Source organism: Trichosurus vulpecula, chromosome 4, assembly GCF_011100635.1.
Source record: "Trichosurus vulpecula isolate mTriVul1 chromosome 4, mTriVul1.pri, whole genome shotgun sequence".
NCBI classification, from domain to species: domain Eukaryota; kingdom Metazoa; phylum Chordata; class Mammalia; order Diprotodontia; family Phalangeridae; genus Trichosurus; species Trichosurus vulpecula.
This window is the reverse complement of record NC_050576.1, coordinates 244,140,682-244,158,086: the sequence shown is the minus strand read 5'-3', so window position 1 is coordinate 244,158,086 and position 17,405 is coordinate 244,140,682. Positions and strand designations below refer to the sequence as shown.

The 17,405-nt window shown below is 41.0% G+C and overlaps 1 protein-coding gene across 1 annotated transcript in view; it reads right to left on the bottom strand.

Annotated features, from left to right (window-relative positions):
• Positions 1-16,138, bottom strand: part of SEC62 (SEC62 homolog, preprotein translocation factor) — a 49,048-nt gene extending 32,910 nt beyond the window's left edge. Inside the window, exon 1 of the mRNA XM_036755019.1 lies at positions 16,071-16,138. Within this exon, the coding sequence (XP_036610914.1) occupies positions 16,071-16,106 (36 nt within the window). The 5' untranslated portion in view covers positions 16,107-16,138. The remainder of the gene's footprint in view (positions 1-16,070) is intronic.
• Between the last annotated feature and the right edge of the window lie 1,267 nt (positions 16,139-17,405).

Here is a 17,405-nt window from a genome sequence, read left to right as displayed (position 1 = left end):
TTAATTTAGAAAGGCCAAGGTCATCCACTGCATCTTGGGCCATCACCAGTGGTCTTGACCTCTGTCTTGCCACTGGACTTTGATGATGCTGGAGGATTGCGGTTGACTTTGCAAAGCTCTGCCCCACTCATATCCAATTTACACACAAATCAAGACATCGTCCTCCTGATGTCATCTGTCCTCTTCAAGAATGAAGGAGGAACAACTCTACTGATTGATATTGAAATTTCAATCCTCTATATCTTTCCTACATCTTTTTCAAATGTATTGCTTGCTTCTTCATCTTATTTCTGAAGTTGATCTTTTGAACCCTGGGATAGGCTTTTACTTTTACATTACAGTTCACACAAGATTTGACCCACAATTCTATCTAGCCTGTCAACAATTTTTTGGATCCTGCCAGTCAAAATATTTGTTTTGTCTCTTTTGTGAAATAGATAAACATTTCATGCATACCTTTCTCCAAATAATAGATTTTTTAAAAGTTACATGGCACAAAGTTAGTCAATAAATATTAAGGACCTACTATGTGTCAAGCACCATATTAAGTTCTAGGGATATAAAGACAAAGTTAGAGTGTAATGGGGGAAATAACATGCAAACAACTAGGCACAGATTCCTGATTCACTAGAGTATCCTGACCCCCTTTCAGGGTGCCATAAGACTGTTTGAAGACTATTTTGTGGACACCATAGGTGTCCCTCAGGGTTCTGTTCTGGACCCTCTTCTCCCTTTCTCTCATCAATTCCCACTTGCCATCTTCACGCCGATTGACTATCAAATTTACATATCTAGTCCCAGTCTCTACTGACCCCCAATCTCACTTCTCCAACTGCCTTTCAGACATCTCAAACTTAAGATGTCCAAAACAGAAATCATTATCTTTCCACCAATCCATTCCCTTCTACCTTCTTTATTACTGTAAAGGGCAATACCATCCTTCTAGTCTCTCAGGCTCACAACCTAGGAGTCATCCTGGATTCCTCACTATCTTTCTCACTCTCATATCCAAACTCTTGCCAAGGCCTTCCAGTTTTATCTTTGCAACATCTCCCCAACATGCTCCTTCTCTCCTCTGACACTGTGACCATCCTGGTACAGACAGTCATCACCTTACTCCTGGACTACTACATTAGCCTGCTAGTAGCTCTGCCTGCCTCAAGTCTCTTCCCACTTCAATTCATCCTCCAATCAGCTACCAGAGTGATTAAAGCACAGGTCTGACCATGGCACCCCGCTACTGAATCACAAAATCCTCTGCTCGGCATTCAAGGCCTTTCATAATCTAGTCCCCTCCTACCTTTCCAGAATTTTTATTACACCTTGTTCCCTGGCACACTCTTTGATTCAGTGACTAACCTCCTAGCTTTTCCATGAACAAGATATTCCATCTCTTGCAGGCATCTTCTCCTGCTTGCGAATGCTCTACCTCTGCTCTTCCACCTAGTGACCTCCCTGGCTTCCTTTAAGTCCCAACTAAAACTACCTTCTACAGGAAGTCTTCCCCCCCACCCCTCTTAATTCTGGTGCCTTCTTATTTATCTTGCCTATAGTCGCTTTGCATCTATGTTTGTATGCTGTCTCCTACATTAGATTATAAGCTCCTTGAAGGCAGGGATTGTCCTTTGCCTCTTTCTATATCCCCAGCACTTAGTGTAGTGCCTGGCAGACAGTAGATGCTTAATGTTTTTACTGATTTACTGTCACTGAGTGGAAGAATATATATGAGCAGGGGAGAAAAGTAAGAAAACTGGAAAGGTAAGAAGGTGACAGGACCTGAGACACAGAGACTAAGCAGCTGGGTATTCTAATAGTCCAGGCAGGAGGTGATAATGACCTGTACTAGGGTGGTGGCAATGCCAGAGGAGAAAAGGTGGTATATATGAGAGTTGTTATGAAGGTACAATCAACAGGACTTGGCAGGAGCTAGAATATTGAAGGAAGGAGAGATACGGAAAGTGAGATGTCAATGAAAACTAGGTTTGGAAACTGGTTGACTGGGAGGACAGTAATAGGCAAGTTTGGAAGGAAGAGGAGACTTTGGTGGGGGTGATAATAAGCTCAGTTTTAAGTATATTGAGTTTAAGATATATACGAGATATCCAGTCCAAGATGTCCAATAGGCAGCTGGAGAGGTGAAATTGGAGGTCAGAAGAGAGGTTAGGGCTGGATGAATAGTTCAGCAAATCATCTGCATAAAGATGAAAATTGACTCTGATGAGCTGACTGAATGTTGAAATTGATGCTGATGAGACCACCGAGCAAAGCTGTATAGAGATGAAAAGAGGATCCAAGACAGAGCATAGATGGAACATCCAAAGTTAGCAAATGCAACCTGGACAAAGATTCAACAACGAAGCCTAAGAAGGTGTGGTCAGACAGACAGGAAAAGAAACAGGGCAGAGCATCATCACAAAAACCCTACAGAGGAGAGAGTATCAAGGAATAGATCAACAGCATCTCAGCTCTAAACATATCTTAAGTCACTTTAACTTTTCTGGGTCTCTGTGTCTCTATCTGCAAAAAGACTGCCAGAATCCTGCAGAAAACTTGAATGGAGACAAGTCAGGGCAGATGAAAGGTGTGTGATCCTGCAGAAGATGGTGAGTAGAGCTTGACTTAAGCACAAACCCCCAAACCCAGAAGCTGAGGCTGGAGCTAGAAGTGAACAGAATAAAACATATTAAACTCAACAGAGAAACAGACAGGGACAGGGAAGGGGGTGGGTTTAAGAGGGAAAACAGGCTAAGTTCAACTCAATTCAATAAACTTTTATTACACGCCTACTACGTGGCAGGCACTATGCTAAGTGCTGGGGATGCAAACAGAGGCAAAAGACAGTCCCTGCCCTTAAGGAGTTTACCATCTATTGGAGGAGACAACATGTAATACATACAAAGCAGGCCATATACAGGATAAATAGGAAATAATTAACGGAGGTAAGGCATAGGTAAGGGAAGAGTTATAAGTAAAACAAACTTCAACTTAAAAGGGGGTTAAATAAAGGAGGGATTAAAAGGAAAGTAAAAGTAAAAGTATGGGATTATAGGCAGGGCAAGGAGAAGAGACCAGAGACAACAGAGTAGAAAGAGGCTACTGTTCAACAGACCTGAGTTCAAATTTGGCCTTAAACACTTAATAGCTGTGTGACTCTGGACAAGTCACTTAACCTTTGTTTGCCTCAGTTTCCTCAACTGTGAAATGGGGATAATAACAGCACCTACGTTGCAGGGTTGCTGTGAGGATCAAATGAGATAAAATGTGTAAAAGACTTAGCACAATGGCTGGCCTACAGTGCATATCTAAATGTTTATTCCTTTCCCTTCCTCCCCTCCTCAGAAATAACAAGTGTTAGGCTAATTCCCCCTCTTTTATTTACAGAGTCCAAACTCAGAAAATTGTACAAGAAGGCAGGATGCAGGGGAAAATGCAGTTAATCAAAATCCTGAACATGAATGAGATGAACTGACCCATAAAACAGAAGAGGACAACAACAGGGATTAGAAAGCAGATGCCAAAAATATGTTATTTACAAGAAACACACTTGAAACATAAAGATCCACATAGACTTAAAATCAGAAGCTAGAGCAGAATCTATCATGCTTCAGATGAACCCAAATAAAAAGGAGATAGAAATCGTATTAGATAAAGCTTAAGTAAATAAAGATCTGTTAAAGAGACAGAAAAGAAACTATATTATGCTTAATATGCAAACATAATACTTTACATGCATTGAACAGTATATTATCTAAATACTTAAAGGAAAAGTGGGAAAAAAAAGCAAAAACTATAATAGCTGGGGATCTCAACGTACCCCTAACAAACCTAGGCAAATCTGACAAAAACATTAAACAAAAAAGAAGTGAAGGACTTGAACAGAACTTTTTTTTTAAACTAAGACATGATAAATCTCTATCAAGAGTTTACATATTTCTCAACCATGCATGATACTGTTACAAAAATGACCATGTGTAAGTAAGGAGGATTTTGTTATCCTTTTTAGAGTTTAGTTTCCCAGGATCCATGGCCATGGCAAATTCTAGTTTCCAGGTGTTAGATAGTAACTCTCAGAATAGCCCCAAGAATCCTAGATAGTAACTCCCAGAAATACAGGGATAGGCAGTCCTACTAAGACTGCGAAGAGAGATCAAGGGTGACATAATATGATATTCACTACGCTTGTGCAGAATGATGATATTGCTAGAGTTAACCTGTAAGCTTAGTGTTGGTAAGATGTCTTCTTTGTCTGTTGCCCTATAAAGCAAGTGGGCACTTGTCAGTGAGTGCCGAACCCATGGGGAATGACAGTGTAATGCTGTGTGTGCCTTGACTGGCCCCTAACAAAGCTTGGGGGGGTGGTGTGGAAATCTGTGTTTGCCTCCACTGGCTCCCTCTGAGGCTTAGGGGATCCCACAGGAGTTGGAGCCCCTACTACATTCTCGCTGGCTCCTGGGAGAAGCGTGATTAGGGAGGCTCTGGGAGTTGGTGCTCCCATTATCAGCAACCCCATTTGAGAAGAAGAGGCCAGAATAAAGTAAGATTATGAACCCCTCCGAAGCTGTCTTCCTGTCTGTCCTGTCTGGCCAGATTAAGAGGGAATCTCTTGGAGGCTGGAGTTCAAAAATTCTCCAGTGCCTCCCGTATGTTTTTTGTGAAACACCACATATTGAAGCATAGAAACCTTAAAAAAAATGCAGAAAGGCAGAAATACCAAATGCATCATTTACCGATCACATAATACAATAAAAATTATATTCAATAAAGAATCTTTGAATAAAGAATTAAAACTTAATTATAGACTAAGTAACTCAAATTCTAAAGAAATTGGCTGTTCAAAGAACAAATCACGGAAACAATAGAAAATTTCATCAGAGGAAATTACAACAATGAGATATACCAAAACTTTAGGGATAAAGCTAAAGCAGTCCTTGGGGGAATTTTTCTCTCTCAAAGCTTTCATCAACAAAAGAGAGAAAAAACAGCAATGAATTGGACACATAACTAAAACTAGAAAAACAACAAATCAAAAACCTATAAGTAAACACCAAAGTAGAAATTCAGAAAATCAAGAGACTAATAAAATTGAAAGAAAGAAAAAAAAAGATTGATAACTTAGAGGAAATGAAGACTTACCAAAATATAAAATATCTAGATTTACAGAAAAAAGATTAAATGACCCCCAAATCCAAAAAAGAAATTGAACAAGTTATAAATGAACTCTCAAGGGAAAAAAAAAAGGCTCCTGGACTAGGTAAGTGAATTCTACCAAACATTAAAAAAAAATTAATTCTAACATTATGCAAAATGCAAAAATAGGAAAAGAAATGACCCTCGTAATCTCTGTAATACAAATATAGCATTGATACCAGAGAAAGACAAAAGATAGAATATTACAGATCAGTAACAAAAAAATGTAGAACCCTACATGATACTGAGGAGGCTGAATGTAAACTGAAACATATTTTTTCTTTTTCTTTTTGGTCTGTTTTCTTTCACAGCATATACAGAAATATAGAATACAGAAATGTTTCCCATGTATTACCTATACCAACTTTCCTGCCTTCTCAATGAAGGGGGTGGAGAAGAAGAGAGAAAGAAAATTTGAAACTCAAAAACCTAAATGTTAAAAATTTTTACATGGAAAAAAAGATCCAAGAAATTAAAATACAACTCTACAAGATTTTATCAAGAGATGCTAAAAGGGCTTTTTACAAAATTCAATTTAAAAGAAAAAAACGGAAGACAGCATTATAATAAATACTTTTCCTTAACATAATAACTAGTATCTATCAAAAACCAAGAACGAGCATTATATGTAATGGAGAAAAGTTAAAGGATACCCATTTTCCATTTTTCACATTGCTAGAAGATACACTCTTCCAATTATGGGTCTTATCAGAACAAGTTTCAGTGATACTGATACCTACAAGGTCAAATTGGCTTCCCTGAATTAGACTCTTTATTATCCATTCTTTTGGCATTTATTTATAGACATCTAAGGGGATGAGCTTCAATAGTAGCGTCTTCTTTGGACTTTATATCTTTTGAATTTCTGCAAATCTCTTTTGCTATTCTTCTTACAATGATCTCTCCTCAATAGCATCTAACTTGGTGGAAATATAGAGGCTGTTTTTTATTCCTTTTCTTTTCAGGTCAAATCCCTTTTGATTAGATTTGCAAGACCCCGGGCAAATCTATTCTTTCCAGCCCTGCTTGGGAAAACTTCAATCCCAGCCAGGATCATTCTTCGATTTAGTGGGGAAATCCAAATCCCATAACACCACCTTAGTGAAATCTGTTCCTCTCTTCTGAAGTCCTTGCCTTTAACAGACAACTATAATGAAAATAATCGCTTATGCCCCTAAGATCTTTATTTTCTTGCCCAAGAGTTAGCAATCTTTAGCAATGAAATGCTTTCTAGATTCTTTCTAGTAATACAATCACTGTTCATATGATTCATGAGAAGTAGTTAATAATAGTGGTCTGGTTTTACAAGTTTTGGGTGGTTCTCTATCACATTCTGAACACATGCCTCGGGAAGACAGCAGAGCTATCTATTGTCATGAGTAAGTCAATAAACAGCTGCCTCAAATGAGGGGCCAAATTTGACCTAGTCTACATCCACGGTATCTCTTCTTTCTGAGCACATGACCACCTTCTGAGTTTAAATCATATCACCCCATGTATGGACCACTGTACTAACTGGTCTCTCTTCCTTAGTCTCTCTCCTCTCTAATCTACGTTCCACACAGGTGTTGAAATTATCTGCCTAAAGCAGAGGTCGGACAAAATTACCCCCCCTGCTCTAAAAACTTAAGTATCTCCCTCCTGCCTGAGTTTAGAATAAAATACAAACTTCTGAGATTGGCACACAGAGTTAGAATTCCATACACATACCCCCGTTAGGATGTAAGCTTCTTGTGGGCAGGACCATGAGCATGATAAGCCTTGGGAAAAGACTCAGGGGGCACAAGAGTTGACTTCAAGTACTTGAAGGGACAGCATATGGAAAGATTTGGCCCATTTGTCCTCTGAGGTCAAACTAGAAGCAATGGGTGCAAAGAGACAAAAGTAGATGAGCAAGCAGAAGATACACACCCCCATAAAGAATTGTAGTCAGTTAACAAGCATTTGTTAAGCACTCATCATCTTCCAGGAACTGAGCTAAGCAATGGGAATACAAAGAAAGGCAAAAATATGGTCCTATATGTGTACAGAATTTAAATGTGTGAGAAAGAGTGTGTATGTGTGTGTATGCATGCGTGTGTGTGGATGGAAACAAGAGGTAGTAATCTTAGAGAAAAGGTGCTGGTGGTGGAGAGGGGACTGGGAAAGGCTTCCTGTACAAGATGATATTTGAGCTGAGTCCTTAAGGAAGTCAACGAAGTCATAGGTGAGGGTAGGGAAGGGAGACTATTCCAGGTATTGGGGATAGTCAATGAAAAGGTATGTAACTGAAAAACAGTATTACATGTGAGGAAAAAATGCAAAGATATCCAAAAATCCAAGCTAGATGGAGAGAATAACTTTATAACTAGTATAAACAGAAACTCTAAGGAAAAAATTGATTTCCCACAACTACATGAATAATTAAAAGAGATGAAGCAAAACATAAAAAGAACTGGAAGGCAAATAAGAAACAGAACAGAAAGAGTTAAACTTACCCAAGTAATATGGTTCAAATAATATAATATTTGTAAAGCAATTTGCAGTTCTTTTTCTGGTGGCAAAGAAAGTCAAGGGGATTCCCATAAACTGGAGAATGCTGAACAAATAATGGCATATGAAGGTAATGAAATACCATTATTTCTATAAGAAATGAAGATAGAGACAGTTTCAGAAAAAACCTGGGAGGATTCATGTGGACTAAGGCAGAGAGAAATGAGCAGAAGCATATACGCTGTAAAAATCAACAATTTTGAAACCCTTCAGAACTCAGATTAAAACAGTGATGATGTGATCAACATGTGATAATGAAGAAGGCTATCCTGACAAGAGATAATAGACTAAGAACATTCAGGACTAATCACACATTTTTGGACATGGCCATTATGGGAATTTGTTTTACTTGACAATGCTTATTTGTTAGAATGATTTTCTTTTTCTCTCCACCACTGTGGAGGGAGGATGGAAGGCAGAAAAAATAAATACTTGATAAGGAAAAATGAAATTTAATTTAAAAAAATCATAAGTGAAAACTTGCCAGACCTAGTTAAACCAGCAGGTAAAGTGAAAAGAGAAAGAATCCACTGATCAGCCTCCTCCTGAAAGAAATCCCAAAAGGCAAGCACCAAGGAGCCACAATCAGAATCATACTAAGCCTGTCAGCTTCTCCTCTAAGAGAAGAGCTCCTGGAATACAATATTCCACAAAGTTACTAATGCCCACCAAGTACCTCACCACTGGACTCCGAGGAACTTGTAACTTTCTAATTCTTCGAAAACGGCAGTATTCCAGCCACATGGAATTCCTTGAAGAATACTGCATAACACTAGCTAGAAAAAGTTACTCATCATCCACTATTATTTTTGGTGTGTGGCGAGGTGGAGTAGACTCTTTTGGGTACTTAGCGATCTCATTCAGAAAGCTCTGTAACATCCTGGGTTTTGAGGCAATCAATACCTCATCCTTCACAAACAGGAACATCTAGAGTATCTCACCATCTACATGACACCTGCTCTCCTATTTGGACTGTCTTGGAGGAGGAGGGTGGTGGTGGTGTCTGTGAACTTGGATGGGGAAAAAATTAATCTTTACTTTCACTTACCTCTAACTGAAATTTGACATTTTCTTCAATTCTTTAAAATCATTCTGAGAAGTGACTAATTTAAGGTTAAACAGGTAGTAGCAAAGGAGAGCTGACTCCAGGTCTGCCAACTCCATATCTAGCAGTCTTTTCACTTTACCACACTGTTTCCCCAAAGAAGAGAAAGAAAAGGTAGAAAAAAAAATAGTTGAACAGGTACTAAAATTTTGTTCAAAGGATGAATAAGGAGTCTGCTGAATTTGATGGTAAGAACTTAGACTTGGGTGATGGCCTCAGGAATAGGGATGAAAGACTGGTGTGAATTATCTTAAAAGACCTTGTAACTGCATCCAGAGAATAAAAGATAGGGAGAACATAAACAAGTCTCCAAAATGCTGTGACCTGCATTTCAAGCCAATGATTGAAAAATACAGGTACCACCAAAGGAAGCAGAGAAGTTGGGAAGGGGCAGTGGTTTGGAGGAAGTTCAGTCTAATAAGACTTTTAAAAAACAACTGGTACAATTACACAGAAAGCACATGAATTCATAGAAAACACTTTAAAACTTAGTCATGGAGTATTAGAACTGAAAAGGATCTTAAAATATCACCTAGTCTAAGCCCCTAATTTTACAAGTGAGGAAATCAAGGCCCACGGTTGGTGAAGTGACTGGCTCTCAGTCACACAACCAGAAGCTCACAAGTCAGGCAGAAAGAAGCTGGTAAGTGCCTCCTACGTGTCAAGTCTTCTGAAGTCTAATCTGGTGGCCTACACACTGCCTTCATTTATTTATTTATTTATTTTTATTTCTTCAAGTATGACAATCGATTCTACCTTGTCCTTTATGCTCCATGTTCCTTAGTACAAGAATAGTACAATACCTAAAAAAAGAGAAATAGCTGAATGAAGGAAAGACAAAAAGGGCGGCCTAGAACATCTCCCAATCAGACAATCAAGCTCTGTATAAGATTTCCTGCATACATATACGCAGTTAGCCCAACTCAGTGAAGGCTTATCATAATCAGTGAGTGCACTGAAAAACTGTGCCTAGAAAATATGGGTATATATGAGTAAGTATATATAGTCCATTAGATTATGAAATTGTGGTACACAGTAAGTGCTTAATAAATGCTTTGTTGAGGATGGTGAAATAAGAAAACTGTAAGATATACATACTATACTACACTTTCTTTTTCAATAGAAATGACTGTTGACCTGGTGGGTGTTTTATCTTTTTTTTTTTTCTGTTTTAATAATGTAGTTAAAGCCATAATTGCCCACATAATTCCCTGTGCCTCTAAGCCACTGTGCCAGTTGCTACATCCACCATCAGATAATTTGGGGAGACCAGCCCCATGCCTGACACATGGTAGGCATTAACCAACTGTTTAGTGCCTGACTAGCTAGGTTCTGGCCTTCACTTTGCCACTAACTGGTTGTGTGACAAGAACCAGTCACTTCACCAACCCAGGGCCTGTAAAGTTAGGGACTTGGACTAGGGGGTACTTTTTGATCCCTTCCTGTTCTTCTGAGATAGAAGAATGGAGAAGTTCCTCAAGACAAGCCAGGGCACCTAGCAGTTAGAAGCTGAGGAGAGGGAATCTTGCCACGTGGCGGCTCTGAGCCACCACAGAGTGCCTCTGCAAGCCAGGGACAAACACACCTTTTATCCTCTTCATGCTCCAGGCAGTAAAGTCTCAGTGATTTTCGTAGGTCTCCCCAGCTCTTTAGGAAGCCTTCTTGCCTCTTAAAGGGGCCTGCCTTCTCCTGGTTGCCCCAGGAGGAGCACACATCAAAGGGGAAAGCAGAAAAGGAGCAGTTTCCTGATACAAGATGGCAATTTGACTCATTCAAACTCAAACTGCAAAACCTCCTTCTAAGAAAGGGGCCCAAATTCTCCCAACAGGGAACTTGTTTGCCTTTCATGACACCCAGCTGGAATAGTCCTTAGTTCTGGGCTGAATTTTAAGTCAGATTTTCTGTTAAGATGATTTTTAATAAAGAAAAGGGAATCTGCAAATTTAGATGTTAAAGATCTAATGTCATCATGAGATAATAAATATATAATTTAAGTCAACATATAAATTCTCTAGAACATTTTAATAAAACAGATTATAATAGACAACAGACTAATGTTATGAAAGTTTCAGTTTCTTCTCTTTAGAATTAGAAAGGGCTACAATGAATTAAAACTATTGAGTCCCCCAAAGGGCAATGGAGAAGTAAAGAGCAGGTATGAGCAATACATGACCAATGAAGTACTGCATAAGAGAAGTCCAAATAAGGCTATCAGAGAGATGCATGGTGGAAAGAGGACAAAGGGCTGACAGTCAGCTAGATGGTCCAATGGCATCCATGGCCTATCAAAAGATCCAGAGAAAGCCTACAGGGTGGACACAGATGGGAAAAGTTGTGCAGGATAGGAAGGCAGGGATCAATTAAGATCTACATATCAGCAAAGGATCAAGGCAAGGAAAATCATTCTAATCAATGGGAGTAAATGTTCAGTTTACAAATTTCAGGCGAAGAAAATTTCTCTTGATGATCTAAGGAACTGTTATTTCTACAAATGGCATAGTAAGTATACAAAGGTAGAAGAAAAACTGATCTGACTAGCTCCACTATCTCACATCAAATCTCTTTATCTAGAATCAAGCCCTCACTTTCTGAGTGAAAGTTTGAGGATAGTTATGAAGTGAATTATGAATAGCACAGTTATATATTAAATAAGAATAAATTTTTGTAAGAAGATGGTCAGTCCAAATCTTTCTAATTAGTGATATAAACATTTGTGGTTTTAAACAAATCTATTGACAATATAAATTGTTATAACAGAAGCTATTCACAACAAATAACTTAATTCAGGGTGAAAGGGCAAAGGAAACAGCACTGAAAACACCAGTAGGCACTGGTGGTTTCAAAAGAGCAGAAGAGTCAAGAAAACTGAGTTACTGTCCTGCACCTGCTACTAATTTGCTTCTTGTCTCTCTTGGCCTTAGCTTAAAAATCAGTACTTTCCCAGTAGATAAATGGAGTAGAGTGAACAAGCACTCTCCAAAAAAAAAGAAAAAAGAAAGAAAGGAAGAAATGCAAGTTATTAACAATCATAAGAAAAATGCTCCAAATTATTAATGGTAAGAGAAAGCAAATTAAAAGAAACGAGATCTTACCTCACACCTGTCAGATTGGCAGAGATAACAAAAAAGGACAAGGACAATTGTTATAAGAGTTGTGGCAGGACAGGCAGATATATCTGTGAAGGGGTCTAATCATTCTGGAAAGCAATTCAGAATTATACCCCAAGTCACTAAATTGTACATTTCCTTTGAGCCAGCAATACAATTACTAGGTTTATACCCCAAAAAGATCAAAGAGAGAGGGAAAGAATTTGCACTTGCAGGAATATTTATACCAGTACTTTTTGTTACAACAAAGACTAGGGACAACATAGGTGTCCATCCATTGAAGAATGGTTGAACAAATAATGGAGATTACTGAGACATAAAAAATGATGAAAGGGATGAATGAACTCAGAGAAACCTGGGAAGATGTGTATGAATGGATGCAAAGTGAAATGAGAACAAGAAAAATTTATATACTGAAAACAACAACTACGAAAGACTTTAAAAAACCTCTGATGGATGCGATGACCAAATAGACCTCAAGAAGACTGATGATGAAGCATGCTTCCAATCTTTTGGAAGAGGGGTGACAGACCAGTTACAGAATGAAACAAACATTTTCAGACACGACAAACACAACACTAATATGTTTTGCTTGACTTAGAATTATTTGTTTGGAGGCAGGGCTTTTATCGAAGGAGGTAAAAGTGTCACAGGGGAATGAGAAGTAGTGATATTGATGCAAAAAAAGAAAAAGAATGTCAATGAAATATGTCAAAAATACAAAAAAGATTGCAAATGTTTGGAGGAAGAGAAAGATAAGAAAGGTAATGGTACTATCATGTTAAATTCACAGTTTAATACACAGTCTTCTTTTTCTACCAGTCTTTATCTGTGGAAATGTTCATGGTTGTTGATGACTGTCAAGTTCATAAAACAGATAAGATCAGGAAGACCCGCCTCTAACTCATACTGGATATGTGACCCAAAGGAAATCATTTAATCTAAGCGCCCCAAGGCAGCTCTTTGAGACTAAAAAATTCCAAAACACTGCCAATCTTCTAAGAGGGAATTTCCTCCCCTGGAGCTTTCCACACTAATGAAGTTACAGGTCCAGACCAAGAAGCAATAATAACAGTAACAACAACAACTGAGATTTATGTGGTGCTTTTAAGGTTGCAAAAGCGTTACAAACATGGCAGTAACAAAGGCACGATCACCCTTATTTTACAGATGAGGAAATGGAAGATGCACAGGCAGAGAACTGAGGTGAACCTTTCACTATTGGGGAGCTACTGAAGTATCAGAAGACGGATTTGATCAGGCCTCGACTGACTAAAGCCAACTCTTTCAAATATAGGGGGTGGGGGGGAAGATAATGACAACCCCAGTTCACTTAACCAAACTCTATCGATCACACACCTACCATATGCAGGACACAGCGGCTCCAGTTGTAAAATCCTGTAACAACACAACTGCTGTGGTCCCATGAGTCCATTATGTACTATGGCAGTAAAACCTCAAGGTGATCCTATGGATCTGGAACCTAAGCCCACAGGAATGGAGTTTAGATGAACAGAATCTTTAAGCCAGAAAAATATCTTAAAGATAATTTATTCTAACTCCATTTTACAGATGATGAAACTGAAACTCAGTTGGAGAAAACTTCTAGGCAAGCTACCAATTTAACGTATGTGTGTTCATTTGCCAGTAAGCCACATACGCTTGTAATCACCTCATCGTACACATTTACTTGCTTCTTGTCTGAAATAGAGTGAAAAAATGGGTACGAAGCTAACTGCCTACACCACACCTGTGTTAACACTCATTTTAAATTTATTGGTTTGTTTGCTGAACTGTCTGCCATTAGATTCTTTATGTTTAAAAAAGGAAAACACTCAGCTAGGGTAACAAAAAAAGTAAATGCTAGCACAATTTATGACCACGCCACCTCAATCAAACTTACTTGGGTAAAAAGGAAGACTTTTATACAAGAAGAATACAATCATTAAATGGCCAGAGTTCTGTAGGAATAATAACTTATTGGAACAACTATTTTAAAAAGGACTATTTTTTAAAAAAATATTAAGTGCTACCACAAAAGAAACTGTAAAAATAATTTTGCATACTTAAGGAGCATAAAACAACAGCTCTGAGTACCCACAGAGGAGTAAGCATGAATTTAAAAAGTTGCACTGCCCTTCTCTTTTGACAAAAACAAAAAAATAAAAACGAAACAAAAAACCCAACAAAAAAACACACACACCACAAGTTTCTGAAAGATGTCACCTATGTCCTGAGAAACAGACATACAGGCATATCCTCCAGAACACTGCCTCAACCAAAAATTTTGTGACAAAGTTGAGACATTATAAACATACTTCACTATAATTTCCTGAACCCCTGTTGTAAATGTTAGGTTTCTACTTTCCAAATATTTCATATATTACCCCTTCTCTCCTCTGCTACTGCTACATACCTAGATTATTATAATAGCTGGCTGGCTGATCTCCCAGCCTCAGTTCACCCCACTCCTGCCTATCCTCAACTCATAAGTCAAATTCATCTTCCTTCACCCCCATCTTCAATACACTTACAAGTGTTTGTTTATTATACACACATACACCCTTCTATAATGTGGATCCTTCCTATTTTCCAGTCTTCTTAAACCTTATTCCTCTCCACCTACTACTCTATGACTTAGTGACAATGGCATCCTTGTTGTTCCTCACACAAGACACCTGATCTCCAGCATTTTCACTCTCAGACCCTCATGCAGGGAATTCTCTCCATCTCCATCTCTTGGCTTCCTTCAAGTCTCACTCTTTGCAAGAAGCCTTCCTCAGTCTTCAATCTGCATACTTTTTTTTAGTGATTCAAAAAAATAAAATTTTAAAGTCAATTTTAGTTCATAATGTACATACTTCATATAGATGAGAAGCTAGGGCATTAAAATTGCAAACCAATCTCACGCAGAAAAAGGCACGTTAAATCAAAATGGAGCAGAGAAAACCAAAAAGGAAAAAATTATGGAACACAAATGTCTTGTGACTCAAATCTTATCTATTTCTGTGACATGTATCTCTGTGTATGTATGCATATACACATATGCACACATACTAATACACACACTAACATGTACACACCCCTTATTAACTGATGGTTCTGTCAACATTACACACTAGTTGGTACTATCAATACAGGTAAACATTACCTTATTTCCAAATTAATCTGGTTATAGAACACTTTTAGGTCTTATACACACAGACTCTAATAGTGAGAGGAAGACAGAGACATGGGATATGGAACACACCAAGAATAAAGCGGCATGGGGGAAATCCTGGAGCAAAGGAGAGGAAATCCAGCCTGTCCCATGTAATACATATTGTTGATAGGCATACTTTTGATTTTAGGGAGGAATCAACATGTTTTCAGAGTCCTAGTTTGCATTCCATAGAACAAGTGCGGGAAGACGCTGCTCCAGTGTGTCCGCCACCAGCTGCCAGGGTGATTGAGGGGGGCAGAGAAGAAGATGGGGTGCGGCGCCGAGGGGAGGGGGAGAGGCACGTGAAAGCGACAGAGAGGTGGGAATGGTTTGTGGGTGACACCAGCTCCTGGCCCCCCCATCCGTCAGGGCAGGGGCAGCTTTGGGCTTATGAACCCCCGCTAGGGCCAGGATGGCAAGGCCCGGGGGTCTCCTTCCCGGGGGACACGGCCCGGGATGATGGTGCCCGGCGCGGGCCTGGCACACACTAAGCGCTTTTCATTGTTTGGGGGGCGATGCCAGCCGGCAGAACCCCTGCAGCCCGTCCGCAGGGGGTGGGGGAGGGGAGAAGCGCCTTCCTGCACCGAGGCCGCCCCCCGCTCCATCCACAGCCAAGCAGGGCCGCCGCCCCCCCCCAGCGCCCCCCACATCACACATTCTCACACACTTACACACACAAACACACACACCCCGCCCCCCTGCACGCACACCCTCCCACGCCCCCCTCCGCCCCCCCCCCGCCGCGCGCGCACACCCCCCGCCCCTCCAACACATACACAGAGCCGCCCCCCCACCCCAAGGCCGCAGCCCGCTCGGCCCCCAGTCCCGCCCCCGACCCCAGCTCCGGCCCCCTCCCGCTCCTCATCCCCACCCCGAGCGCTCCGACACCTGGGCCCGGCCGCGGCCCCCGCCCCGACCCGAGGCCCGGCCTCACTACCTGGATCCGCTTCTTGTGCCTCCTGCGTTCCGCCATGTTCGCCGCCGCTCCTCCGGCTCCCTCTGACGTGGAGCGAGAAGAGGGGGGCGGGGCAAGCCCGCTGATCTCGCGAGAGCTCGTCCGCTCCGAGAGTCCAGTTATGTAACTCCGGGAGGAGGGTGGGGGGGAAGAGGGGAGGGGACGGAGCGGGGCTGGAGGAGAGGAGGGAGCCGGAAGGAGGGAGCTGCGAGCCCGGGGGACCCGGAGATGGCACAGGAGGCTGGGCGGGGGCGGGGCTCCCCCCTCACCTACCCATCCCCAAATCCCCATCCCTTGTTCCAAACTCCGGGACCATAGGCTTTGGACCTTGGGGGTCATGTGGTCCAGCCCCTCCTTTTACAGACGAGGAAACTGAGGCCCGGAGAGAAGGGAGTCGCCTGTCTAAGGGGACCCGGGTGGTTTGTGGCCAAGCCAGACCCGCTGCCCCCAAAACCCAGGCCCCTTTCCAGTCACTTAACCGCTCCCTCTCAGTTTCCACATCTGTGAAATGGGAATAAGGTATTTGCCATCAAGGAGTGTTGCCAAGATCAGATGGCGCCATGTTTGGACAACTACAATCCCTAAAGCTCCATGTAAATGTTGGTGGGGGTCCGTCCCTGCCCTGAGACCTCCAAAACAAGGACTTCTAGATGGGAGATTTCTGGAGTCCTTCCTACCTCTAGATCTTTGATTAGGGAAAATCTAGGGGGGGAAGGACACAGGCTGAATGATGACAAAGACAGTACAACTACTACCACCCACCACCACCACCACTACTACTGTGTATGGCTTTAAGGTTTGCAAAGTAGTTTACATGCATTCTCTTGTTTGAGTCTTATCTGTCCTGCGAGTGAAATACGCAGCCTTGGATCACTCCCCTCCGGTGCCACCTTTGCTCCTACATACGTGTTCCTGAACAAAGGTGGAGAATGTCACTTAACCCTTCCGCCTGGATTCATTTCAAAGCTTCAACTGGGCTCCCAAACCTTCTCAAACATCCTCAGACCTCTCTACTGACTTCCTCTCCCCCGGCTCTCTCTGCTGAGAACCTAGCCTCCTATTTTATAGAAAAGAAAAATTGAGATAACGCACTATGAGCTCCCTCTTCTGCCTTCTTTCTCATCCCTCAGATGCCTTCTGCCGCCATCTCCTTCCCACCTGTCTAGCAGGACAGTGGCTTCCTCCTTACCAAGGCTAACCTCTCTACCCGTTTAAATGATGCCATTCTATACCATCCCCTCCTACAGGTGGCCTTTTCTGGCATCCCCACTCTACCACTCTATCATTTATTTTTAGTCTCTCCTTATCAATTGATTC